Raw genomic sequence first — 26,702 nt, forward strand, 5'->3', positions numbered from 1 at the left:
GTGGAGAACTGGTTAAATGGGATATACAGTGGAATACAGTACAGCCATTAAAAATGATGTATTAGAAGAATATTTATAATAAGATGTTCACTGTACATTAAGTACAGAAAGGAAGTTACAAGACCACAATGTAAGTGTGATATAAAAAAAAGGTAATACCACAGAGCTCATCTTTGGGTGGTAGTGTTATGATGGTCTTATATTTTTATTTTTGCTAATGTACATTTTCTTAATTCTCTAAATTCTCCAACCTAGCCAGAGCTGAGCAATAAAGAAATAGTCTTTTAAAACTGTAAAAACAAAATAGCACTTTAAAGTGCTTTTAAAAAAAAGCCACCCATAATTTATTCTGTAGCATAACCCAGTAGTTTTAATTTTTACATATGCCTACATGGAAGTGTAGTAAAATAGATCCTTACACCTTATGTTGCTTCTCCGCCTGAATTTCTTCAGAGAAGGAGCCTGGTGATGGAGGAGAACCGATTCCCCCACTAGAGGAGGCCAGAGGAAAGGCCTGTCTGTGCAGCCAGTGCCCAGCACAGAGCCATCTGTTGTCAGGCAGTGAAGTGAAACAGCAAGGCCATTTCCTCAGCATCATTACACTCCTGGAAAAAGTAATGCCAGGTTATTCCTTTTTCTGTTTTGAAGAGAAATACATCTGGAATTCTAAATGTTATAGTAGTAGATCAGTAATAGACCTATGCAGAACTTATTGGCAATAATAAAAATGTGCTACCCATTTCAAAAACCGGCCTTTTCTTTTTCAGATCAGTCAATGTTGTCTTCAACCTTGTCTTATTCTCAAGCTCCTCTGAGGCAGCTGGGAAGCTGGTATTACAAACTAGCTTAGACATCAGAACAGAAGGTTTAGCTTTAGTTTCCCACATACTCTGCTTATTATCAAAGATTTAACCGAATCACTACCGCTCCACAATTAGCACCTTGCTAACCCCTGTGGCAATTTAAAATTAAAAAAAAAATGAAGGTGGCAACCCAATTAATAAGCCATTGAACACATTTATGTGCATGTTTACTTGAGTTTTTTCACAGAAAAAAAGAATTTAGCAAGTAAAGCATCCTATACTTTCCAAAAAAGACTTTCATTTGGGGCTAGAGATGTTTCTTGAAAAAAAAAATTGTTTTTGTTCTCCAAGCATCTGGTCTCACATTCTCTTTACCAAATTAAAGAAACCTTGGGACATTTTTTTAACAATCTTTTTTCCAGTGCATCCCCAGCAGCTAAGGCCTTTTCAACTTGTTCAGGGCCCTGGACCTCCTTGTCTAACTAAGGTGAGAAACATATGTCTAATTCAAGAGAATACCCAAAGTATGTGTGTGTCAATATTTTGAAGTATTTATGCATTCAAGTGTATGTAAATTCAAGATATTGGTAACAGTGGGGCCACCACATTGGGGCAGGAGGAATAGAGAGAGCTCTTTCTCACTGCACATCTGGGAGAGACACCAGGGGTTAGCTCCAACACACGTTCCAATCCAGTTTTTCCTTTGCCTTCCTCACTGTAGACCTAAGAAGCTGAAACTCACCTTATTAATTCTGCCCAGTGAGATGCTGGTAGAAAACCAGCCTGGAATGCTAACACAATACTTGGAGGTCAAGCAGCCTTGGGGACAAAATCTGTATACTAAGGGTGACAAGGCAGGAGAAAACGGGTTCCTTGAGTAGTCAGAAGACTTATGCTACTGCTGGAATCCTATTTATAGGAAAAACATAACCCTCCCAACATACTGAACCTTTAGCATATCAGAAGTGATGCAAAGCTGAAAATAATCTTAGCATTTGGTAGATTTTTTTATTTTTATTTTTTGCCTTTCAAAGTTTGGATCAAGTACATGTATTACCTATTGAAAAAAATGTAGAAAACAATGCAAAGCATGTGAAGTCTTCCTTACCTTCTTTTAAAAGAGAGTTTAAGAAATTTCTGGCTTTTAAGAAATTTTGGCTTTTTCAGTACCTGAATTTTTAAATGATCAAAACATTATTCTAATCTTTTTCTTGAGCACAGCTACAACGTAGGGTAGCAGCCAATAAATTAGCGACACACTAGAAAACCCTGGGGCCACCTGGACTTCTTTGCCAGAAGACCTACCTTCGTTTTATAACCATTGGACCTCAGAGGTAGAGTGGGAAGTCTGGTGGAAAGAGTTCTGTAAACAACAACTTCTCAGACAATTTTCATTTCATTCAAGATGGTATAACATACATATACTGGCATTCAGAATCTTCTGAGTTACTGGCCACAAATGTGTCCTGTCATTTACCAAGGAGCTAAGGGATTCTTGATTTATTTGAGCTCTTTAATACCTTCTAGTGGTACCTAGAAGAAAAAATTACAAAATTAAGATAACATTGTTAGCTGGAAACAACAGAAGTCACTCTAGTTAGAATAAGCAGAGAAAGGATATATTTACCAGCTGACTACCAGCTCAAAATACAAATGAAAAAGCCATCCATTCCTCAAGATACCTCACTTCCATTAACTATAAATGTGAATGGGGTACTACCCATATGCAGTCCTGGATATCAAGCAACTAGTGTAATTTATGGAAGGGTGTGAGGGTCAAGCTTGGAAGCTACACAGTCATGCAACACTGCAGAATTACACCGCAGGTGTGCACTAGGGGACACCTAGACCCCCCACTACTGGGCACAGATATCATAGTGTGCCCTGCTTTCCCTGGGCACTGGCATTCCAGTTCAATCCTCTCCGTGGCTGCCTTGAAAACTACCCATCTTCTCGTTTTTGTCAGAATGCAGTCTGCCAAGTGCTTGCTTCTTGTCACCTCTAGCTGCTGAAACAGAGTAGCTGAGGTTCATTCTCAATGAAGTCTGGGTCAGGGGAATATGTCGTAGCTGCAAGAAATGCTGGGAAGCAGTGCTGGGGAGGTGCAGACTCATAAGGGTGGAAATTCCCTAATTTAGGCAGGGTGTTCAGAGGCTGTGAGGATCACCCAGAAAGCACGACAAATGACAAATATCTGTGAACGCTGGCAAATATTGTTTAGCAATCCCTTTTGCCTTTGCCTTCTGCCTTTGGTGTAGCTTCTTTCAAACTTTACTTAGTGTCCCCTTCCCATTATCATAACATTCTAGCTTCTTCTAAGATCCTTCTACGTTGGTGAATTCTCACTGGGAGTTTTGAGAGACATTTTCCCTCATTATGACTATCTCTTGCCTTAATAAGCCTCTCCCACTGATCCTGCTGGGGGTGTCAATTCTGAGGCTTGATGGGTAAGAAAGTGAGAACCATTTTTCTGAGGTGATGAGGGTGGGGTGGAGTGTGGTGGTTTCGGGGCAGAAGGTGGGAGATGGGAGGTCTGGAGACTAAGTGCCAAGGCCACAGTGTGGCAACAAGGGTGGCTCCTCCAGGACAGGGAAGGGCTAGTGTGGTTAAAGCTTGGAGAGCAGACATTCAATTCTACATGTGGTCATTGCAGTGGGTGAGGTGGGACTGAATCCTGATGAGCCTTGCTGGCCAGGAAAAGGAGTTTGGATTATACGGGAAATGAAATTGCAAGATTTAGGAAGGTTACTGTATGGAGCATGGAATGTAGAGAAGACTCGGAATAGTTTGGAAGCAGGAAGACCAGACAGGATCTGTTGGAACTCATGCTCATTGTCATAATGTTTTACCGTCCAGCTCACATGTCTCCTGACTTTAGAAGCCTTCCGGGTGTCCTCAGGCCAGTCTCTCTCTCCTAGAGTCACCAAGTTCCCTTAGACAGACACGCCATTTATACTGCTTTCTCTCCCACTAGACGGAGTTCCTGGAGGGTCTCCTGGGTGACCCCCATCCCTGTGCTGCCATGATCACTCCTCTGGAGAGGAAATGGTGTGCAGGGAGAGCCTTGGAAGCCTCTGTCTGTACAGGCTGTCCTGCCAGCGAACAGGGGGCTGTCTGGGGAATGTCTGTTTGACTTTCTATTCCCAGCAATATAAGTTCAGATGTTTATTGGAGTTTGAAGCTGGGATGAAAGCATTACTATTCATGCAGCTAGAACCGGAGAGGCTTTTTTTTGGTAAACGGAGAGCCCACAGCAAACTTTGGGTTACTTGGCCGGGGAAAGGAATGTCCTGTGAGAAGCAAGATGAAACCGAGTCAGGCGCACCTGGACGAGGAGGGAAGGCAGAGCCCAGGGCCCCCGCCGCTGGGACCCGGGCGCAGGCCCGAGGCGCTGGGGTCGGGCCTGGCGGCGCGGGACGGAGGGAGGAGGGTTCGGCAGGCTGCGGCCTCGGACAAGGCCCTCGGGCGCACCGGCGAGGGCACACGTTCCGAGCGGGCAGCGCCCGGCCGGGAGGCACCCCGCCGAGCCCACCCAGGCGGGCCGCCCGGCCCCAGACATTCCGGGGCTCCGCTGGAATGCGCGGCCGCGGCTCCTGCGCGCCAGGGCGCGGCTCCCGGCCTGCAGTCCGCGCTCGCGGCCGCGGGGCGTGGCGTGGCGGTGCTGGGCTGGGCGGTGCTGGGCTGGGCGGTGCTGGGCTGGGCGGGGCGGCCCAGCCCGCGGGACCTTTAAATTGGCCGCCGGGGCGCCGGCGCAGGTCCGCCACCCCGCCGAGCGCCCGCCGCGCCGCCATGCCGCGCCGCCTGCCGGGCCTGCTGCTGCTCTGGCCGCTGCTGCTGCTGCCGGCCGCCGCCGCCGCCGCCCCCGGGCCGCTGGCCCGCCCTGGCTCGCGCAGGTTGGGGCCCCGCGGCCCCGGGGGCAGCCCCGGCCGCAGCCCCGCTCCGGCCGCCCCCACCCGCGCGCCCTCTTCAGGGGTCGGCCGGCCCGGCGGGGCCCGCGGCGCAGGTACGGCCCGGACCCCAGCCGAGGGGGGCGGGAGCGGGCGCCGAGGAGGGACAGGCGGGCGGGAGCGGGGAGGGCTGGGTGGGCAGAGGGAACCGGGCAGCGAAGGAGGCGGAGAGGCCCGGCCGTCTGCCGGGGCTTCCCTCCGTCCCGCCAGAGCCAGCCCCCGAGGCAGGGGAAAGAATCCCCTCTCCGTGGATTTGTGGGGAAACTGAGGTCCAGGGCAGGAAGGGAGAAGCCCGAGGTCCCTCATGGTCAGGGCCAGAAGGTGGGTCTCCCGAAGCTCAAACTCCAGCCTCTCCCTTCTGGATTTGGGGATTTTGGCGGGGATCAGAGTGTGGGAACACCCGGCGCATCCCAGCTCTGTGGCCCGGTCCCTGCCGCTGGGTTCAGGCGAACCCTTCCTGAGATGCTGCTTTTAGTTCTGGGGATATCGCTCCATCTCTGTGGCCCCAGAGCAGCGTGGACCATTTCTCCCTTTCCACAGCGCTCAAGCTGCCCCAGCCCAGTCCAGGATCTGGGCCAAAATTCAGACTGGAAGGTCCGGGGTAGGGGTGTGAGGCTAGGAAAGAAACCCGAGGAGCTGCCTAAATGGCCTGGACCTGTCTTGTAACCATTCTGGTCTCAGTCTCTGTTCTCCCGCCCCTGACCGGATGTTCTGCTGAAATGATAGCGCTCCAGCCCCAGTCTGTGCTCTCTCAGATGCTCAAACACCCAAGACACTTTCCGTGTCAGTAGTAGTTGGTTCCTGTGGCAGAGCAAAGCTCCTAGAGCTCCAGAGCTGGAAGATCATCTGACACAGCCCCTAACGGCACAAATGGAAACCGGGGCTTATCAAAGTGACCCAGCAAGTCAGCGTCAGAGCCTAGAAAAACTCGGCTAGGATCTTTCCACTGCTATAACCTACCATACTTATAATATATAAGATTTTTATCTTCATGTCTTCACTACCAAAACATCAGTTTTGGCAAAGAGAGGCTGCACCAAATCATTTTCTGGGTACCAGTCTTATCTGGCGGGTGATGCTTTGTGCCTCAGGGTGATTTGTATTTTCTTTCTCCTACCGCACCTTTCTGGGTATTGTTGAGAAATAGTGCAAGGGATTCTTTCTTGCATCAGTCCCAGCCAGCTAGATTTGAAATGGCAACAGCATTGTCCTTGAGCCAGGGAGTACCAGGGCTCACAAGGGTTAAATTAAGCCAGAAGACAGCTGGTGGCACCAAGTCAGGAATGAGGGGAAAGACTTCTTAAAGTTAACATTATCTCTCGTCCCACCTGTCTTCCTTGGTGATGGGACTGGCAGAGGAAGGAGGGATTCTGACACAGTGTGGCCATGTTCCCCATAAGCAGCACCGGACCTTTATTACCTAGAATCCAAAATGATCTCAAATGTGATAATCCTTTACTAAACATCACATTCCACCCTTAATTCTCTCCTTTGTGCAATCAGAAATTGCTATGCTTTGCTATGGGCTTTTATTTCTAGCAGGACTATCAGAGATGGGCAATATTGTGCGTATGGAAACATTTTTAGGAAATTCAGATTCTCACTTTCTTTGTTTCTGAGAATCAAAATGTTGCTATGTCGTACAGGGGAGTGAGATTCAAAAGCAATTAATGATGTTGCTGAAGGTCCAAATAAGGAAGTAACCACATGCCGTCTGAGTCAAGCCCCCATATTAGTTTTCTATTGCTGCTGTAATAAATCAGCATAAACTTAGTAACTTAAAAACAACACACATGTATTATCTAAAAGTTCTGTAGATCCAAAGTCTGACAGTGGTCTCACTGGGCTAAAATTAACATGTCACTGGGCTGTATCCCTTCTGGAAGGATCTAGGGGGTAATCGGCTTCCTTGCCTTTTTCAGCTTGTGGAGGCTTCCTCATTCCCTGGCTCATGGCCTTGTCCCTCTACTTTCAAAGCCACCGAAGGCAGGTCAAGTCCTTCTCAGAGCTCATTCTTCAGATCCCCTCTTGGGCCTCCGTCTTCCACTTCTACGGCCTTTGTAATTGCATTGGGCCCATTCGGATAATTCAGGAGAACCTCCCCATCTCAAGGCCTTTACGTTAATCACACCTGCGAAGTTTCTTTTGCCAAAGTAACATACTTACAGGTTCTAGGGGTTAGGAGGTGGACATCTTTCTTGGAAGGGGGACTATTCTGCCCACCACACCCCTGTAACCACAGAGGATACCATGTGAAAAACCAAGCAGGGAAGGAAGGAACTGTGCAGGTTTACTTACAAGAAGATTACCTTAGTATTAGTAAGGACACCATTTGGGTGTTAGTGAAAGCACTGTAAAATACGGGGTACATATCATTATGTATTTTTTACTTTTACTCCAATTATGCCAAAATGCCTAGGTATATCTCCAGGCGGAATTCTCAATATGGTTTTCTTTCACGCTCCTGATGCATGGTGATCAAGGGGTAAAATGAAATTCGGAGTTGTTAAAAAAAAAAAAAAAGACTCAATTCCTTTTGACTTAACTAAATAGGTGACATACGGCATATTTCAGGGTAGTGGCTCAGAGTCAACAAGCAGGATGTTTACTAGGCGCATGAGATAATGTTGATTTCCATCGTGGAAAATGTTGCCTCAGAGAGGCAACCATGCAGTGACAAGCTCCTTTGGCCTGGGAGTCAGGAAACTGGAGTCCAATCCATGCTCTGTTTTTCAGCTCTTATATCTCCCAGAACCTCAGGTTTCTTATCTGTAAAATGGGTACAGAAACAACCTCTGCACGTTTGACTTTACAGGATTATTGTGTTGGTACTCTGTGATCTCTAAAGGGTTATTGAAAGGATATTATTTATTTTCTTAATTGAATGCCTCCAGGAAGCAGGATACAACCAAGAAGATAAATTCCAGTCTTTAAAGAAAACTGTATAGAGGCATAATTGCTATTGCAGGTGGAGCTCTTTTTGTCATAAACTGCCTAGCCTAGGAGTTTGTTTTGAATCTTTTTCTTCTACTCACTGAATAAATTGCCTTCTTAGAATGGCATCAACTTCCAGCCCCCTATGAGGAAAGGAAGAAGATCCTGACTGATGCTTCATGCTCATATGATGAGTGTGTGTGTTGGGGGAGGAGGGGGAAAGACTTGAAAAAGAATTTTTATAACTGCCTTTCTCTTAGCCAGTTCTGACTCTGACTTTTGGACTTAATTTTGGTGACCAGAAGAGGAAAAAGTGTGGAACAAGATTAGTGGAAAATGGATATGAAGGGAGAGTTGGAAACAAAAATGTATTGTGTTTCTACAATGTGCCAGGTATTTTTGTGTAGGAAAGATGCAAGTTCCTGGAAGGCAGGGTATCTGGCTTATTTGCTTTTGTAGTCCTAGGGCATCATACATGGTGGCCCTCAAAAAAAATCAGGTGACTGGAAAAATGAAAGAGGTGACTAGAGTGTTTGATGGGGGCTGTAGGATAGATACCAGGTGGAAATCTCTGCTGCTTACAACAGGACACACCAAGTCAGAAGTGCAATAAACGTGGGTCAGGTTAAGTTTTCACTCCTCTTTCCACAGTCAATTTGCTTAGGCCAGCTGGGCCTCCCAAGTTCACTAAACATGAGTGAATGACAAGATGGAGGGAGAATTTAGGGTCTCTCTGGGGTAGTTTTCACCCACTTGGAAGTGGGTGAAAGAAAGAAGCCACCAGAAGAGCAGCAGTGTGCCTTGCCTCAAACTGCCGTTGCCTGAGGAGCCCGTGAGGCCTGGGCAGGGTGGTATGTGGGAAGGCTGCCCTGAATTCACCTTCCACGCTGTTCAGGGACACTGTGTCCTGTTGCTCAGATGGCCAAGGGGCCCCAGAAAGGTGTGGAATCTCATTCCTGGGAGTCAAGAGGAGCCTTGGGAGCAAAACTTTAAGCAGAAGGATGAGGTTCTAAGTGAAATTTCAGGGCTCAGCCTGCCTGTAGTTGAGCTCTTTGGGAAAACTTCACACCTCTTTGTGAATTCTTACTGGGGAGTCCTGAAGGCCCCCACACTGTCAACATTCAAAGGGAGAGTGGTCTTGGGGAAGATAGCAGACAGTGGGGTATTTGGGGTTAGGGGCTGCTGCCATGACTGGCCTCCAATCCCAGAGTTCCCAAGGTGTGAGGACTGCCCCATTTCTGATTGTGGCCAGATCATTGCTTAGTCATTTCTGTTCCCCACACCCTTCTTTACAGGTTTTTGCAAGAGTAGGCCCTTGGATTTGGTGTTTATCATCGATAGCTCTCGTAGTGTACGACCCCTGGAGTTCACCAAAGTGAAAACCTTTGTCTCCCGGATAATCGACACCCTGGACATTGGGGCGGCAGACACACGGGTGGCAGTGGTGAACTATGCCAGCACTGTGAAGATCGAGTTCCACCTCCAGGCCCACTCAGATAAGCAGTCCCTGAAACAGGCCGTGGCACGGATCACACCATTGTCTACAGGCACCATGTCGGGTCTGGCCATCCAGACAGCGATGGATGAAGCCTTCACCATGGAGGCTGGAGCTCGGGGGCCCACTTTCAACATCCCTAAGGTGGCTATCATTGTGACAGATGGGAGGCCCCAGGACCAGGTGAACGAGGTGGCAGCTCGGGCCCGAGCATCTGGTATTGAGCTCTATGCTGTGGGAGTGGACCGGGCAGACATGGAGTCCCTCAAGTTGATTGCCAGTGAGCCCCTAGATGAGCATGTTTTCTACGTGGAGACCTATGGGGTCATTGAGAAACTTTCCTCTAGATTCCAGGAAACCTTTTGTGGTAAGCTTTGCTTCCAACAAGAAAGGATGTTATATTCAGACATTATGCATCCAAAGAAAAAGTTTATTTTCTCTTTCTCTTAACTTTTTTTCTTTTGGTAGAAATTTTATGGCAAACTTAAATTCAAGTAATGCTTTTTTTTGTGATTTCTACCAACTTAAACACACTTTGATGGTTTAGGAATATAGAGCTGCCTTATATATAGCTTGGTTTGCTCATAAAATCTCATGTTTGCATTAGAAATGTGAAGGTCTGGAAATATCCAGGATAAATGATCCTCCTGTTCCCTGATGGGGTAAGAAAAAAAAAGATAGAAGACTCAGACACCTCTCTTCTCCCTTCCACCCCCCAATTACATTTTTTCTAGGTTTTTTTTTAGTTTTACCATCTGTAGATTTAACAGAACTCCTTTTCTTTTCCCAAAGAAGACAGGGAACAGCATCTGTCCAGGGAAGGATCAACTGGCCTGTCTCTGCTTGTTGCTCAGTCCAAGTGTGCATTCAGGGACTACCTGGGTTTTCAGATTTGATGCTTTCTCTGATTAGTCTTTGGGAGGGACAGGACTAAGGATCAGGAAGACCGGGATTTCAACCCACTTGTGAGATAACATGAAGCAGATTTAAAAAAATCCTTCTGTTACTGCCCTACTTCTTTCTTTCTTCCTTTAGAATGGAGCTTGAATATGACATGCTAATATAACTGGAATTTTAACACAGATCAGCCAAATCCATGAATATGAATCTATTCAAGGCTGGCGTTTATTTTTAGTCATTATTAGAACTATAAATTTGTGAGACTCATACTTTTTAATTTTCATTTTTACATGTATTGTTTTTCTTCTTTTATTTGTGTCTGTTCATCTATCTATCTATCTATCTTCATGCTTATTTTTTTTATCCTTTGGAGACAATTTTTCAAAGCCCTCTATGGAATTATCCAAATGGGTATGGACAAATTTCTAGTTCTGGTGAATTTTAAAACGTTGTTACCTTTTGCTATATAATCTATTTCACATTTATTTATCCAACCTGTATTTACTGATCACTGATGATACAAAGGTAAAGGTGTCCCTCCCTGCCACCAAGCAATAGTCGAGGGGTTGGGATAAGACAAAAAGCGAACCTGAAAAATTCAAGGAGACTTTATATCTAAATTAATGTGAAACTCAGCAATCAACAGTTTGTTAGGAAATGGGAGATGAAGTCTGCATCTGGAGCGGTTTGGCCTCATCTCAGGCAGCCCTGGCCAGGAGCCCCTTGTTGTTCCTATCCCAGGACGCTGGGCCTTTACTAGCTGTTGTTGGCTTTGATGGCATCTACTTGGGATTCATTGGTTTTCCAAGAGAAAGTGGTCTTCTTTCTCCCAGGAAAATCCTCCGTGCTTGTGGGGGAGAGCTTTTCCATAAAGATATTGGTCTGTGGCAAAGATAGGTCTCAAAGCTAGCACCTGGGGCTGGGCTGGAAGGCCATAAAGTAACAAGTGGTGAGTGGCGATCTTTTCCTTCAAGCAGGTACAAAAGACCTACTTGTTCTGGGGAAAAATGGCCTCTCTATGGAAAAAAGACTGAGGGGCAGCTACTTGTAGTCAACAGTTGGAAAGATCCTTCCATGAAAAGGCCTTTCTTGGGAAAATATTAGCCTTGTCCTGTTGCCAAAGCAGTGGAGGCCAAGTTACCTGCCACAGGGGTGCCAGCCTCCTCCACCAGGCCTCCTTGGTTTCTCAGAAATGACTACATTCATTGATTGTTCTGTCTAAACATGTTACTAGGGGAAACATCTAGTGAGACATAAATGTTTCCAGGAACAAAAAGATGGGGATGTAGTTTAGCTAGTATAACCTCATTTATTTTGTGAGTTCTCTTGTTACCTGCTTGTATTGAATGCCCAAGTTTATTCTCCTTGCAGTTGATGTATTAGAGGCCCTGAAATTGCATACGTATACATTTGGGCCTCAGAGCTCATGCTGTGTATTCAGAAGGCAGTTGCCTGCCTTGCCTTCCACCATTGCATATTCAATTAGGTATTGCTGCCCAAGAGTGAGTTCCAGGCCTAGAGGAATGACTGCGTGTGAATTCTGTTTAGACTCAAACTATAGAACTCTTGGAAAACAGATTCTAACTGCAGTGGGACAGCTAGCTCATAAACCTTCGGGAAGTACTCTGTGTTCTTCCCATTTCTTACGGTTGGGAAACAAGTCTTTTCCTGGGCAGGTGGATAAGCTGAATACACATCAAGTTGCCTGACCCATGTGTTTGGCTTCAGTTCCATATTAAAAATCCCTTTTCCTTTGAGAAAGTTGACAGCAAGAGCTGTACTTTTAAATTAGTAACATTATTAGTTTAAGAATGGTATTTCTAATAACCCAGAGGTAGAAAATAGCCAATTCTTATAGTCAGAAAGGAACTTGGAGAGTGATGCCTTTTTGATATGGGAGGAAGTATGTGAAATGTTTCTTATGTGTCATGTTTCTTACCATTGTAAACTTCCTTTGTGCAGCTCTGGACCCATGTATGCTTGGCACACACCAGTGCCAGCACGTGTGTGTCAGTGATGGGGAAGGCAAGCACCACTGTGAGTGTAGTCAAGGATATTCCTTAAATGCTGATAAGAAGACATGTTCAGGTGAGGCCTGCTCAAGGGAGGGTGGCCAACTAGAACTTATTTGGGGACCTAATTCCGATTTTGGACTGACCTTACACTTTTCTTTTGACTGTTTTTTGGGTGGTTTACTGTAACTTGTCAATGATTTTCCTTGAAAAGGAATGAGGAGAAAAGTGAATAATATATAAATCAACCTATTATAGTACTAATTAGTTTTGGAGAAAAGGGTTCATAGGGAAAAGGCCTAATAAGGAAGGCAGCCAAAACCCTTGATCCTTTTGACAATTTGGAACTTTTCCTGGATTTTATTGAATTAAATACAAGCTATTGCTTTGTCTATGTGACCATAGGTGCTCCTGGGATTAGACATAGAAAAACATTTAGAGAGATCCTCACTCATCTGGTATACAAATACTCACATAACAATAAAGAATGGGAATTAGGTCCATATTTTTAAATTCTAGAAAAAAGATTTTGAGAGGAAGAAAACTTAAAGATCATTTAATTCAACCTGCTCATTTTATGGTTAATGCAATTGAGACCCAAAGAATGGAGAAGACTTAACCCATGTCAAGGGGTCTCTCAGTGAAAGAGCCAAGACCAGAAAGTCAGGTCCCACTCTCCATCCAGTAACCTTTCTCTTGTGCCATGCTGTCCTGCCCATTTCATTAGCAGTGTGTGTGTGTGTGTATGTGTGTGTGCATGTGCAGGATGCCCATATTTATTTCTCATTTTCCATGTGTTCACATTTGTTCTTGTCACCTGTTGATAGCTATCGATAAGTGCGCTCTTAACACTCATGGATGTGAGCACATGTGCGTGAACGACAGGACTGGCTCTTATCACTGTGAGTGCTATGAAGGTTATGCCTTGAATGCCGACAGGAAAACGTGTTCAGGTAAATTGCTAGGTACTATTGCTACCTAGCTAGTGTTAGAGGGGGTAGGTCACCTGAAGAGGAACTTGGTCTCTTTTCTTCTCTGGCTAGCTTTAGGCTTTTCCCTAAGTAAGAAAAGTTAGAAAGTCTTATTAGAAATGTTAGAAATGGCAGCAAGTCTGTATCGCTGCCCGCGTGGGTGCATGTGTTGTTCATTTCCCTCTCCTTACCCAGCCCTAACAATGTAACCCAAATGCTAAGGACAGTTTAGTAAGTTAAAATCAAGTAACATCCCACAACTACTTCTTACTTACCAAGGGAAAAACAGTAACTTCATAGTGGAGAAGCCCGGCAGACATCCTTTTAACCGAGGGACCCAAATAAACATCAGCAGTAATGCCGTAGAGTGGCACCATGCATCTCCTGACACTGTGTACTGAGGACACAGAGGCACTTCTGTGGTATTCTTGCTAAAAATTCAGAAATGTGAGGAAACATCAGACAAACCCAAACTGAGAGACATCTAAAAAATAATTTTCCAATACTCTCCTATGTCAGAGTCATGAAAGACAATGAATGGCTGAGGAAATGTCCCACATTGGAGGTGACAAAGGAGACATGACAATTTAATGCAATGTGTGATCCTGGATTGGATCTTGGGCCAGGGAAAGGACATTAGTGGTGGAAAAATTGGTAAAATTTCAATAAGATCTGTAGATTAGTTAATAATATTATATCAGTGTTAATTTCTTGGTTTTGATAGGATGTCAACATCTGGGGAAACAAATGGGTGAAGTACAAGACATTTTGTATTATTTTGCAACTTTTTCATAAGCCTAAAATGATTTCAAAATGAGAAGTGTGAAGATAAAAAATAGCCTTAAAAATATCTCCATATAAAGAAAAGTACATTAAGTGATAATTTGGGTCTTGAGTTCTGATGCTTCTCTGAGTCAGTTGGTTCCTCCTTGGGTCCAGCGTCCTCATTTATTAGAGGAGAGGATTGAACTGCAATTTCCTCAGACTCTAATCCCATGTCTTTCTGACTCTAGTGTAATTAGCCACACAATTGCTGGTATCCCTCTGATTCAGCATAAATACAATAAGCCTAAAAGGAATGTTAGAATGTTTTAGAAAGTATTTATGAGATACTTAGATTATAAAAATTCAATATAGATGATTTTGAAAAAGAGTTGGGGAAAGCAGAAGAATAAATATTTGTGTGTAGGGTTTTGTTTCACAGCCAAGTTCTTGTAAGAGCAAATAGCACTGATGGCTTTGAGAAGTTTCTAATAGGTTTTTCTCTTATATATACTTACATATACTAGCTGCAAATAAGAAGTTTGCTATTTATGGGTAATGAAAGACTTTTCTACTTTTAATTTTTTTTCTCTTGGACTTAATGTTTGGCAGCTCAAGACACATGTGCTCTTGGTACACACGGCTGTCAACACATTTGTGTGAATGACAGAGCTGGGTCCCATCACTGTGAATGCTATGAAGGGTACACTCTGAATGCAGATAATAAAACCTGTTCAGGTAAGGTCCACTCAACAAATTCCTTCATACTTGGCTCTTCCTACTGCAGCAAAACCACTTTGACATTCACAAGGAGAGAGATCCTCAAACGTAATTTAAAGACTCAGGCTTTGGACATTCTACTATGCTTATAGACTGAAGCACACATTGCTCAGAGGGCAGTGAGCTCACTAGATTTTGCAAACATAGCTCACTTCAGAAAATTACTGGGAAATGGGCAGGGAGTGGGGGAGATGAGGAAAGCTAATTTCATGTAGGATCCTTATCCAGGAAAATTTTATAGCTCTGTACACTGGGGACTTGTAAAACAAATAGGTAACTAGAGAAAGTCAGTTGGACAGTGACTATTTGTTGTGATAGGCTGAACTGATCTTTTTACAATTAAAACTTGGCCTGGAACTTTTCTGCAGCATTCATCTTAAAGCTGGATCATTTTTGTAAAGGAGACTTTGTAAATGACTGAATTAGACCCATACAGATCTTCCAGTAAGTCTGAAACAGGTTGTTCCCTGACAGTTTCTAGAGGATCAGTCTTGGGTGAATCTGAGCCATATGACTTGGCTAATGAGCCCATGCCAGCACTGCTAATCTTCATTAATTTGATTTAAACTCACTGGCAGAATATAAAACCACTCCTAAGAGAAATTACTGCCTCTCAAGGTAGTGTTTAGTTGTGACATACTTAATATTTTCTTAGATTATATATTCTTTCTCTTCTCCTTTGAGGTGATATATTATGTGACCTTTTCAAGAGCAATTAAGGGAAATGGCATATCACCAATTCCATTTAAAAAAAAAATGAAATCAATTAAGAGTACTGAGCACTTGTTTTATTCCCAGGACTCTGCAAAACACTGTGGGGTTTTATAAAGAAGCATACTGTCTGCCTCTCAGCAGCTCACAGGCTGCATGTAAAGAGAACCAACCCCTTAACAAAGCAGAGACTAAGTAGTCAGGGAGAGATTCCGACAGCAACCAGGGGCGGGGGAGGTGGGAGTTTTGGGGAAGGACCCAGTGAGGTGAGACAGGAGGTGGCCCTTGGAGGCTGGGGGTGTGGAGAGTCCAGCTGGCAGGCAGGGGCAGTGGCTTGTGCTGATTTGTTCACGGGGTAGGGTGAAGTCAGTTGGAGTGGAGAGGACTCGTGCCTGCACTTCTCAAATTGGTTACAAATATCCCACTTGGTACTTTAAGCTGCCAGGAACATTGAAGACCTTGTGGAAGGAAACAAAAATACATTTACAGTTAAACTAAAAGATATTATGGAGTAAAATGGAATATTTTATTTAAAAAAATCGAAGAAAATTTTCTATTAAGGCAGAATATTCCTGGCAATACTACCAGGTAACAACAGCCAACATTCTTTAGTGCCTTCTGTATGCCATACATGGTTTAGGTATTTCAGACATGGTCACACATTTAATGCTCACAGCAACTTTATGAGGAAACTGAGGCACAGACCGATTAAATAACTTGCCCCTGGTCACTCAGCTAGTAAGTGACAGAATGAGGATTTGAACTCAGGCACTTGCTCTGGTGATTTACACACAACCAAACACAGTACAGGATAAAAAAGAGAGATAGAAAAGAAAGACGAGATGGTGGAATGCTGGTATTTATATATTTTAAAGTAACTGGCTATTGTTCTAAAGCTGGGGTACATAACAGGGGTCAGATCCCCTCCATGGTCTGTTTTTCCTTTGCTGGGCAGTATTAAGGCTGGTAGACCAAATGTGGAGCCCCAGATCAGGGGCCACTGGTGGAGACATGTCTATTTGTTATCCCTAAAGCAGCTGCTAAGTTGGATGCAGGGAAAAATGAGTTGCTCCGCTATTAGGCATTTTGCTGGAAAAATCTGAACCGTAGTAATGAAGGGAATATCAGTGTTGAAGTTGGAAAGATACCATGTGGATGGATTATGTAGGGCCTTGCATTTCACTTAAAGCTTTTTTATAGGTAATGGTGAGCCATGGAACATTTTTGAGCATGGAATGATCCTTACGAGGAGAATATATAAACTAGCTTGACTCTTATAATGGCAGAGGAAGAAACTGTCTCCCAGGAAGCCTTCCTGGGTTTCATAAAGAACTGCTGCTTTCCTATGTCCCAGGCCAGGTTGGACTTGGGACTAGTATAGCATGGTTTTCTGCTCCCCACTCAAATCTGGGCAAACTATCTTCCTCCATGTAATGTGTTCACTTGTAAGAGATAATAAGTACTTCACTATTGAGTCATACTCATCATGATCATCATCATAGCCATCATTTATTATTTTTCTGCATGTGGGTGTGTGTGTGCATGTGTGTGTGCACGCACAGGTCAGTGTTTTTTGTTGCACTTCATAAACTATCAAGGGCAGGCTGTCAGTCAATATAGTCCTCTTTCTGCAGCATAAAAGTTTAGCTCTATGTGCAAGTAGGTCCCTGATAAGTTATTTTTGGTGATGGCGAAGATGATCTATGTATAGCTGGAGATGTTGGAGACATTTGTGGTCAAAGGGCTGTATGCACAAAAGGGGAGGCTAAAGGGGTGTGAGATACCATATGATGGAAAAGGAAAGCAGGCTGGAGCCTTGCTGCAGTGACAAAAGGATTCATCGTTGGCACTTTTTGGGACAAAAGTTCTCTCTCAGAAGCTGTGTTTAGTTTCCTGCTGTAATTGGTGGATATTTTCTTTCCTGCCCCACTCCTGGTCAGTTCGTAACAAGTGTGCCCTGGGCTCTCATGGCTGCCAGCACATTTGTGTGAGTGATGGGGCAGCGTCCTACCACTGTGATTGTTACCCTGGCTATACCTTGAATGAAGACAAGAAGACATGTTCAGGTAAAGACATGCCCCTTTAGCCTATTTGGTTTGGTAGGACAGCTTCCTAGGAGTCCTCTTTCCTCGGAGTCTTTTTCCCGGTCAGGCCCACCTGTGGTTCCCAGCTTTCTTCAGAGTGAAACAGTGCTATCCTCCCCCAGGCAGTCTTCTGTCCACAATCAGATTCCATCCTCCTTTTCATATTAAAAGTCTCTCTCTATCTAAGTCAGACTGTTTGGTTGTTGTAAAATACACACAATGTACCATTTAGCATTTTATCCACCTAAAGTGTATAATTCAGTGGTGTTAAGTACATTCACACTTGTGCAACCATCCCACAATCTGTCTCCAGTGTTTTCATCATCCCAAACTTAAGCTCTGTATGCATTAAACAATAGCTCCCATTTCCCTCTCTCCACACCCCTGGGAGCCACTCTTCTTCATCCTGTCACTCCTTCTGCCCCCAGATTCACTCCTCTTCTCCAATCCTGTGGTCCAGCCATATGGGCTTCTTGATAGTCCAGCAGCGTGCCCTGCACTTACATGTCTCCATCCTCTGCTTAATGAGGGCACAACATCACAAAAAGATTGTCTAATCTCTGCGTATTTGGCTTCCCCCTTTATATCATGGAAAATTCCAGACAATCACAAAAGTCGAGAGGACAATGTAATGAACTATCATATAACCATCATTTAGCTTTGACAACTGAAACTTTTCCCCCATCTCCTAGCTCAATTTCTTCTATGATGTTAACATTCCAAAGCACTTTCTCCTCTTTCTGTATGCTTTTATATCCTTTTACCTTCAGTAAATGCATTTAGGTATATTAAAAATGGAAGTATTGCATTGTAGATTCCTTCATTTGCAATGATTTCTAATTAGCTATAACATTTTGTGTATTGTCAGCCATTGAAGAAGCACGAAGACTCATCTCTACAGAAGATGTTTGTGGATGTGAAGCCACACTGGCATTCCAAGATAAGGTCAGCTCATATCTGCGGAGACTGAACACCAAACATATCCTTTCTGGAAGATTTTCTGCTTTTGCTTGAAGCCGACTTATGGTTACTTCTAAAAGCTGCCTGTTTCTTTCTCTAGTGCTTTTCTATAGTGGTATGTGTTCCTAATTGAGCTCTTATGAACAGATGGAGCTATTATACTATGATCCTTAGTATGGCTTTCTTAGTTCAGAATCTGTACACGTACCAAAGGAGTCACTGATTAATGGGATGTGATAGCTCAGAGGTGTGATACTCACACACTTTGGCTAGCCAAGCAGTCACAAAGCAGATTTCAAAACATAACATGGTACCAACTCAGGACCTTTCAAAATCAGTTCTTTAGCCAAAGGAGTAATTCAGGAAAAGTACTTAGCGTAGCTCAAGTTAACACTGTTCCTAGGGATCTTAGAGAGTGGCGGTCAAATTTGAATAGGATACCCTAAGGGCATGGTGTACTTTATGCCCAGACTTTCAAGGGGAATTGAGTTGGGCAGAAAGTTTTAAAGGAATAAATTTCTAAATTCTTCAGTTCCTTAAATTGATCTGCCTAAAATGCTACTTGGGGTCAGTTGGCATTCTCTTTTCCCATCTCATTTCAGTTTCACCATTCTTCTGACTTCACAAGAAAGGTATGCCTCTCATTTAGTCTGAATCTTTTAAGGTGAATTTCTTGGAAAAGCAAAATCTCCAGAGAGCCAAACCAAGGGACAACTCAACACTTTTTCAAATCAAGACTTCATAAACTCTGTTCCTCCATTCATTCCATTAAGAGATATATTTCCAATTAAATTTCATCTTTTATTTTTAATGATCTTACATCAAAACTTGTAACCTATTTGGGTCAATTATGTGCCCATAATAGTTGAAGTGGTAACTCAATCCAGATTAAAAAATGTAGGGCCTCGTGGTCAAAGAAAATTAGTTTAAAGGTAATTTCAATATACATGTGCATGTACTTGTTGTTTGTATAAGTTTACTTCACAGAGGATAATAGTGTGATCAAGAAAAGATTTCCAGTAAGTTTGTATGGAGACAGGGGGTAACTAGACAAGCTATGGGGATCATTTCAAAATGCATAAAAATACTGAATCACTATGATGTACACCTGAAACTAATAGGCTATCGCATGTCATTTATACTTCATTAAAAAAAGATTTCCAAGATTCAGAGTAGAATAAAATTCTGTGGAGAATGCAGAAAGGAATACAAATTTAAGGAAATTCCTTTACTTTAAATATTTTACTTTAGAAGAATGATAGTAGGTATCAATTCAGTATGGTATTAATATTACATGGGGTACATTTGAAAGCCAGATTCAAACTTTATTTTAAAGAGTCAATATTTATAACAGCAGAAATAGCATTTGTAACTAAAACATGATGAAGATTTTCATGTAATTTAAATTCGCACAAGACACCACTTACTTGTAAAAATTATGTTAGGGGATATAAGAGCAGAGATATTTGAAGACCGTTGCTCTAAATCATGCCTATAAAGAATAGGATTTGAGTTTTAGATTAAATTGGGATTTTGGTGAGAAACAATTTCATTCTTTTTCTTTACAGAACATTATGTTTTTTTACATTACAAAGAAGTGTCTGAAAGTGTGTTTACATTTTCTAATGTCTAAAAATAAAATGTTGGCCTTAACAACTAGCTACTTGATGACATTTTGGAGAAGCTGCAAGCAAATGAACATGGACAAATACATCGTTAAATTGTCCAAATTTTTCACCTGGAAATATGGAGGGCGTGGTGTACTTTATGCTTTTGCATATTCCAATGTTCCAGCAAATAATTTGCTGTGACAAATGCTTGAATATTACTGGATAAGTAGTATAAGGATCTTCTAGAGAATCAATACGATTTTTTAAAGGAAACAAATGTCCAGATCCTTTTTAAGAGCAAACTTTAGTGTCTCTAAGCTAAGACTGTGAAATTATTGGTAGGAAATAGAATGAAGTTGGTTATTCCTTCATTTACTAATTGAGCCGTTTAATTTTTAAATGTTTATGTTAGTAAGATAACCATACTTACAATGGAAATTTTTGACCTATTTTCTTTTGAAAGTATTTGTAGTATAAACCAGTCTTATTACTGAGAGTATAAATTGTACAAAGTACACATAAAAAAATTCATATAATTGAGGTGACTGTAATTTAGAACTGTTTAACATTTCTTATTTTTTGCTAGATTATTACTGAAGCTGTCATCAGGGGATTGTAATACACATATCTAAAAATAATTAACACAGATCCAGTGAATATTACATGCCATTTAAATACTTCAGTTGTGAATTAAGTGTTATAACTTTTTATAAAGGGCAAAAAACCCAAAATTTATTTTACCTTAGGATCAAATCAAACTGCTGTAACAAGTAGCAAAACCTAATGTTCTCTTTAAACGTTAGTGATAAGCCTATTTTTCACTTACATGATTTGACACGTAAAATTTTTCTCAGCTTTAAAGCTTATAACTTTTAGAGAAAAGTCATTTAAATTGTGTACTACTCAATTCTTTTTTGTTTTATATTGTCTTTAATATAATAAAAAGATTATCTTTATATGTCATTATTGTGCCTTTTTTGGTGACTCATGTCAATTTTGTCTACTAACTTCTTTCCTTAAATTAAACTAAGTTAACAATTATTTTGGATATAGAATAGTTTTTTGTCAAAGAAAACAATGTTGTGACTTTTCCTATAATTTAACCTCATGCTCTTATGGTTAAAAAGTGTAGGTTCAGGTTAAATAGAATGGCTTTGACCACGAATGTTGTGGGAGAGAACTAAAGCAAAATTATCTCAATTTAGATAAAACAATGATAAGGGTACATTAATATTTGTGCCTGAAAAGTGAATATAACCTATTGATGTAAACCCAAAAACAGTAAAAAAATCTAAAATACAAACTTTAAGGGAAGAAATGAAACATACATAAATCAAGGCAGTATATACCATATGAAACACATACTGTCATTTCTCAACATCTTTGAAAGGACACGACATAGAGCAGGATTTTCCCAACTTACCTGAGCACAGAATCAGTACTTTATCACAAAGCAATTATGCTATACAGGAAATAAATGAGAGCATATGTGCAAGAACTAGGGAAAGGTATTTAAAGAGACATGATTTCTGAAGAGTGTGGTCATTAGTAATTTCCTTTAACTAATCATATCTTCAAGTTGAACAATTGATTGGAATTCTCTGGTTTAAAAAATACTGATTTGTTGCACAGGTAAGTATAGGGAGCCTGTGAGCAGGTACCAACATATCTTAGGAATTTGGTTTGGTGCTGAAACAAGATACACATACATTTCAAAACAAACATATTATCTGACTAGAACAGGGATGAAATTCGGAAAAAATTTTTCATGAAGAACCAATTTCTGCATTTGGATAGGCACAATTAGTCAAGAGGGTAGGAACAGAACAGAATATGGCCTTGGAAGTGAAGAGAAAGGGTGGGATGCAGAAAGCCTATTGACTTGCTTACAGTGGGGACACCATCCTAACGACGTTTTGGGATTGAAGGAAGATCTGATTTTAGTTGCGGTTTGGATTTGATGGGAAAGACACTGAGATCATACTGTCAATTCTTGAGTGTTCTGGGTGAGGCAATACTATACTCAGTTCAAAGGATCTTAACGTTTATTTGCCTGAGATGGAGAGACTCCAGGTAGGGAAATTAACTACTGCTGCATAAAGTATACCCCCGATTATACAAATTACCAGTGGTAGGGTGTAGAATACGGTAAAAGGGAAAATCAGAGATAAATTAAAAATGTGTGAGACTTATTTTCATGGGAGTTTCTGCCCTAAAAATTGTGATTTGTGACCCTCCAGGCACTCAAAAACGGCAAAGGGGAACTGAAGAAAGAAGGTAGAAAAGAGAATACAGAATAGTCAACCCAGGCGATATAATACTAAACACCTCAATTATTTAAAGATGGAAGGCTATGCCCCAATAGCAATTATATGCTGTAATATTCCAAAGCTCATACATATTCTTTCCATAAGGACCCTTAGGCTGCAGTAACAGCTTAAATAAACAGTTAAAAAGTTCTAAAAGCAGTAGCATACACATGATTTCCTACACCCACACTGCTCCGGAGGGTTCTCTAATCCCTAAAGGCGCCAGGGACGGCTTGCACGCCCTGAAATAGCCCTTCGGCTCTTCCATTCGGCCAACGGCGCCAGCCTAATACGGTAAATGCCTTTTCCTTTCAACATTGTTGGCACTTTGGGTCTTACAAAATACACAATCTCTGTAAATTAGTTCCATGAACGCCCTTCCTCCTGAGTTCCGTCGCGACCGTCCGAGGGGTGGCTTGGCCCTCGCTCGGACGGTGGATGGCTGAGGTGATGAGGCAGGGCGCCGAGCGTCGCCGACCCGGCTCCTAGTGTAGAACAGAAAGGTCCAGAAGGAAAGCACCCAACCCCAACCACGGCTTTGGCTCCGCAGCAAGGTTCGTAGGAGACCTCCGACGTCTGCGCAGGCGCATGACGCCCCGCTAAACAAGGGCGACGCCGGAAGTGTCCCTCGGCGCCCCGGAAGCGACCAGGCGGCGGCGGTTGCCAGGGCGACGGGAGCTTGCAAGAGCTGCTGGTACTCGCGATTGGAGACTTAGAACAAGTTTCTCTTTGCGGGCCTTGACTTCTGGGGTCGTCTTCTTGGGGTCCTCAGGATGTTCTTTTACCTGAGTAAGAAAGTGAGTTTGCCGCGGGGCTTCCTCGCTCCTTCTCTGATCTCGCGTCCTGCGGGCAATTCCCGCATCCTGCCGGGGAAGCCCGGCGTTCTCATCACCGCTTCCCCATCCAGTCTCCAACCTTCTTGCCTCGGCAAGACCATCCTCTTGCCGGTCCCCAAGTTCTAAATACGAGCCCCAGATAGTCCTTGGCGGAGCCAGCATCGCCCTCGCACAACCCTTCATTCTTGCCCCTGGCCAGGTCCTTGTGGGCGAACAGTAGAACAGATCACAGCGTGCTTACCTATCATTCCTCCTCCATCTGTTGTTGATCCAGATGACTAAAATTCTTTGGATCATCACGGGACGCCGGGCAAGAAAAGAGTAACAAAAAGGGTAGCCTAAGTGTGCTGTGTGGAAAGGGACTATGGACTGATGGCATGGATTTACACCTCCGTTCCCCGCTGCCTCCTTTAAAAAATTAATCAGGTGATTCCCCCGTTGGGTTCCTCCGTCGACACCGCCCTTAACTTGGGTGCACTAATTAATTTTTTTCCTATATGGTAGGACTTGGGGCAGTTCAGGAGCTATGCCTGTTTTCATAACTGCTCATACTTCTGCCAGGCTGACCGTTTTTCTTCTTGGGGGGGGATTACTTCAGCCTTTATCTCCTGTAGACTCACTTTCCAACTTCTTTGTGAAAAGTTGTGAGAGTAGCTATGGTTGCTTTTCAGATAGCCATTCCTGATAACGTGAAGCTGAAATGTGTATCTTGGAACAAGAACCCAGGATTCATAGCATGTGGTGGTGAAGACGGACTACTGAAAGTTTTGAAATTAGAGACACAGACAGGTAAATGAATGCAATCTCAAATGTCTGAACTTGATGGAAGATTGGCTGGTATCACGTGTCCAGTGAGATTTGCTCAAGATGTTTTTCCGTATGCAATTCTAATTATTTTAAAAGGAAAAAAACACCCACAAAACACCCAAACATTTTGTGATGTTTTTCTACAATATTTTGCAATAAAGTTTAGGGAATATTGAATGTAAGCATCAGATGGCTTTTGCTGAAGTCATTGATGGAAAATTAAAAATAATGTAATGAAAATGAAGTCATTATATTGTGCTATGTCTATTATGTTATATTATTAGGAGTCTACTAAAAATAATGCAAATCAGCATTTCAGTAAGGTCACTCTGAATGTCAGATTATTCACATTTTGTCAGATTACTATAGGCTGTATCATCTTTTCTGCTTATCAGATGTGTTATTAATTATGTACCTAGTTACCAAGAACAAAAAATGGGATTTTAAAAAGCATTTTTGTTAATAAGTCTCTTGTGTTTATAGCTTGATTGCATTTCTTCTAGCTCCCTGGAATCATAGAAAAAGTTTCACACTTCACTATCATCCCTATTATTGCTTTAGATTGAGATCTAGACAATTTCCAACCTAAATTGGACATCTAGATAAGGAGATTGGAATTGGAATCTCAGCTCTGCCATAAGATTACTGAATGACTTCCAGCAAGTTACTGAATATCTTTGGGCTTTAGTTCTTTTGTAAGATTAGGAGTTGAACTAAATTTTGGATTCCTTTGAGTTATGCTTCTCAAACTTTATCAGCCATGAGAATTATCTGAAGAGGTTGTTCAAATGGATTTGTGGTCTCTACCCCAGAGTAGATCTAGAATGAAGTCAGAATTTGCATTTCTAATGACACTGGTTTTGCTGGTCCTCAGACTACACTTTGAGTGGAACTGCTGTGTATATTTATAAACATTTATTGAGCACTTTTCGTGTATGGGTGTTTAACCTTCACTGTCTCATTTGGTTTCACAATAATCTTGAGAGGTAGGTATTCTAGATGCTAAAACTGAGGTGCTAAACGGTAACTTGCCCAAGGTCACACAACCAGTAAGTGACAGAATCGGCATTTGTCACTTTCAAGCCCTTGTTTTTAGCACTACTCTAGGGGCTCATGGACAGCCTAAGCAAAGAGAGTTGTTCTGATGTGCTACATTAATTACGTGAAATAAAAGGCAGATTTGGAAGGTAGATACTTACGTACCCATTGGAGTTTGGCTTCTGATGTTAGTAAGTTAATCTCTCAATGCTTTAGCTTTCTTAACTATGTTAAAATAAAATAATTTTTCTCTTGGTTATGTGTACATATGTATACATATATGTATATGTTTGTATGTGTATGTCTATATACACATTTTTTATTTTGCTTAAAATATATAGCAAATTTAACTTACATTAAGAAATGCATTCATTATGTTTAACATTGGAGACTTTTCAAGAAAAAGAATTACTTCTTGTCATGCTGTGCACTTTTGATAAAGTGTGATTGGAATATTCTTTGAAATTAGTGAGCAAAATGGAAAATAGATTCTTGAGAGGTTTGGAAAATGGAATAGATTATTTGTTTTGGAACTTAATAACCATGTTGAAAGAGAGAAATATGAGGAATATGGCTGGGAGATTCTAACAAGGTCAGTGTATTATATCTAATAATAATAGTTTTGATGCAGCAGATACTTCCAGTAACAATCACCAGATACCTCATGCCTGCTACATATCAAGTACTATGCTGTGCTCAAGGTGTGACATTGCAAGTGCCGTTTTGAAGCTTAACTACAGAATAGCCACGTTACTATCATTCATCGGTATAATACAACAATACCTCACATCAACAAAATGTCTTCTGTGACATCCTTTTTTTTTTTTTTTTTGGTATCATTAATCTACAATTACATGAGGAACATTATGTTTACTAGACTCCCCCATTCACCAAGTCCCCCCCACATACCCCATTAGTCACTGTATGACATCCTTTCTAATGGCTGTTTAATATTCCATTGTATTGGTTTCAGACAAGTTCTAGTGTTGGACATTTAGATGTCTCCACATTTTTACCATTAAAATATTATCTTTGTATCTAAATCTTTCCAGGAACCTTTAATATTTTCTAGGATAAATTTCTAGAAATGGAATTTGCTTGATTAAATGTCATGTGTGTGCATCTCAGAAAAGGTTCTTAATCTGTTTAACCAGCTTACCTTCCAGAAAGTTTGCACTATTTTTCATTCCCAGTGGCAGCAGTCTCAGTTCTCATACTCTCTTGCCTCAGAAGGAAAGGAACTAGAATTAGGTTAAGATGGGGAGCTGGGTAACTTTTCTTCTCTACAGGCCAAGTTACATGTTTTCCTGGAGGCCATCTCCTGCTCTCTTCTCGGGGACCTGATTACTAATTTATCCTTAGGGCCTTTGCACTCACTGTTTCCTATTCTGGAATACTTCCCCCTTCTCCTGCTTCACTTAGCTAACTCCAGTTTATCCCTTGGTCTTAGCTTTCATATCACTTTTTCAGAAAGCCTTCCCTGGTTCTTTTTCCCTTCAATCTAAATCAATCCCTTGTTACTGTCTCTTATTATGTCTTTTCTTCCCTATTTTATATGCATATATATATTTATGTGAGTGTGTGAGTATGTATTTAATATCTGTCCTCTCAGTAGACTACCAGCTCTGAGGGGAGAGGCCTTAACTATCTTGTTCATTTTATATCCAGAAGCTTCTACAGTGCATAACAGTGTAGACAGTCTTTACCTATTTGTTGAATGAATTAAGATTCTGCAAAATCTAG

At 42.1% G+C, this 26,702-nt stretch overlaps 2 protein-coding genes across 3 annotated transcripts in view; both read left to right on the plus strand.

Annotated features, from left to right (window-relative positions):
• Positions 1-4,559: 4,559 nt before the first annotated feature.
• On the plus strand, positions 4,560-20,925 carry MATN3 (matrilin 3). Its single transcript, XM_036881930.2, has 8 exons — positions 4,560-4,806; positions 8,980-9,546; positions 12,042-12,167; positions 12,919-13,044; positions 14,437-14,562; positions 17,256-17,381; positions 18,268-18,378; positions 20,024-20,925. The coding sequence occupies exons 1-8, from the start codon at positions 4,593-4,595 to the stop codon at positions 20,077-20,079; spliced, it is 1,452 nt and encodes a 483-aa protein (XP_036737825.2). The 5' UTR covers positions 4,560-4,592; the 3' UTR covers positions 20,080-20,925.
• A 1,995-nt stretch (positions 20,926-22,920) lies between these two features.
• WDR35 (WD repeat domain 35) overlaps positions 22,921-26,702 on the plus strand; it is a 72,754-nt gene continuing 68,972 nt past the window's right edge. For both annotated transcript variants that reach the window (XM_036881756.2, XM_036881757.2), the window contains exons 1-2: positions 22,921-23,075; positions 23,786-23,903. In XM_036881756.2, the coding sequence (XP_036737651.2) occupies positions 23,052-23,075; positions 23,786-23,903 (142 nt within the window). In that variant the 5' untranslated portion in view covers positions 22,921-23,051. The remainder of the gene's footprint in view (positions 23,076-23,785; positions 23,904-26,702) is intronic.

This window comes from Manis pentadactyla, chromosome 2, assembly GCF_030020395.1.
Source record: "Manis pentadactyla isolate mManPen7 chromosome 2, mManPen7.hap1, whole genome shotgun sequence".
Classification (NCBI taxonomy): domain Eukaryota; kingdom Metazoa; phylum Chordata; class Mammalia; order Pholidota; family Manidae; genus Manis; species Manis pentadactyla.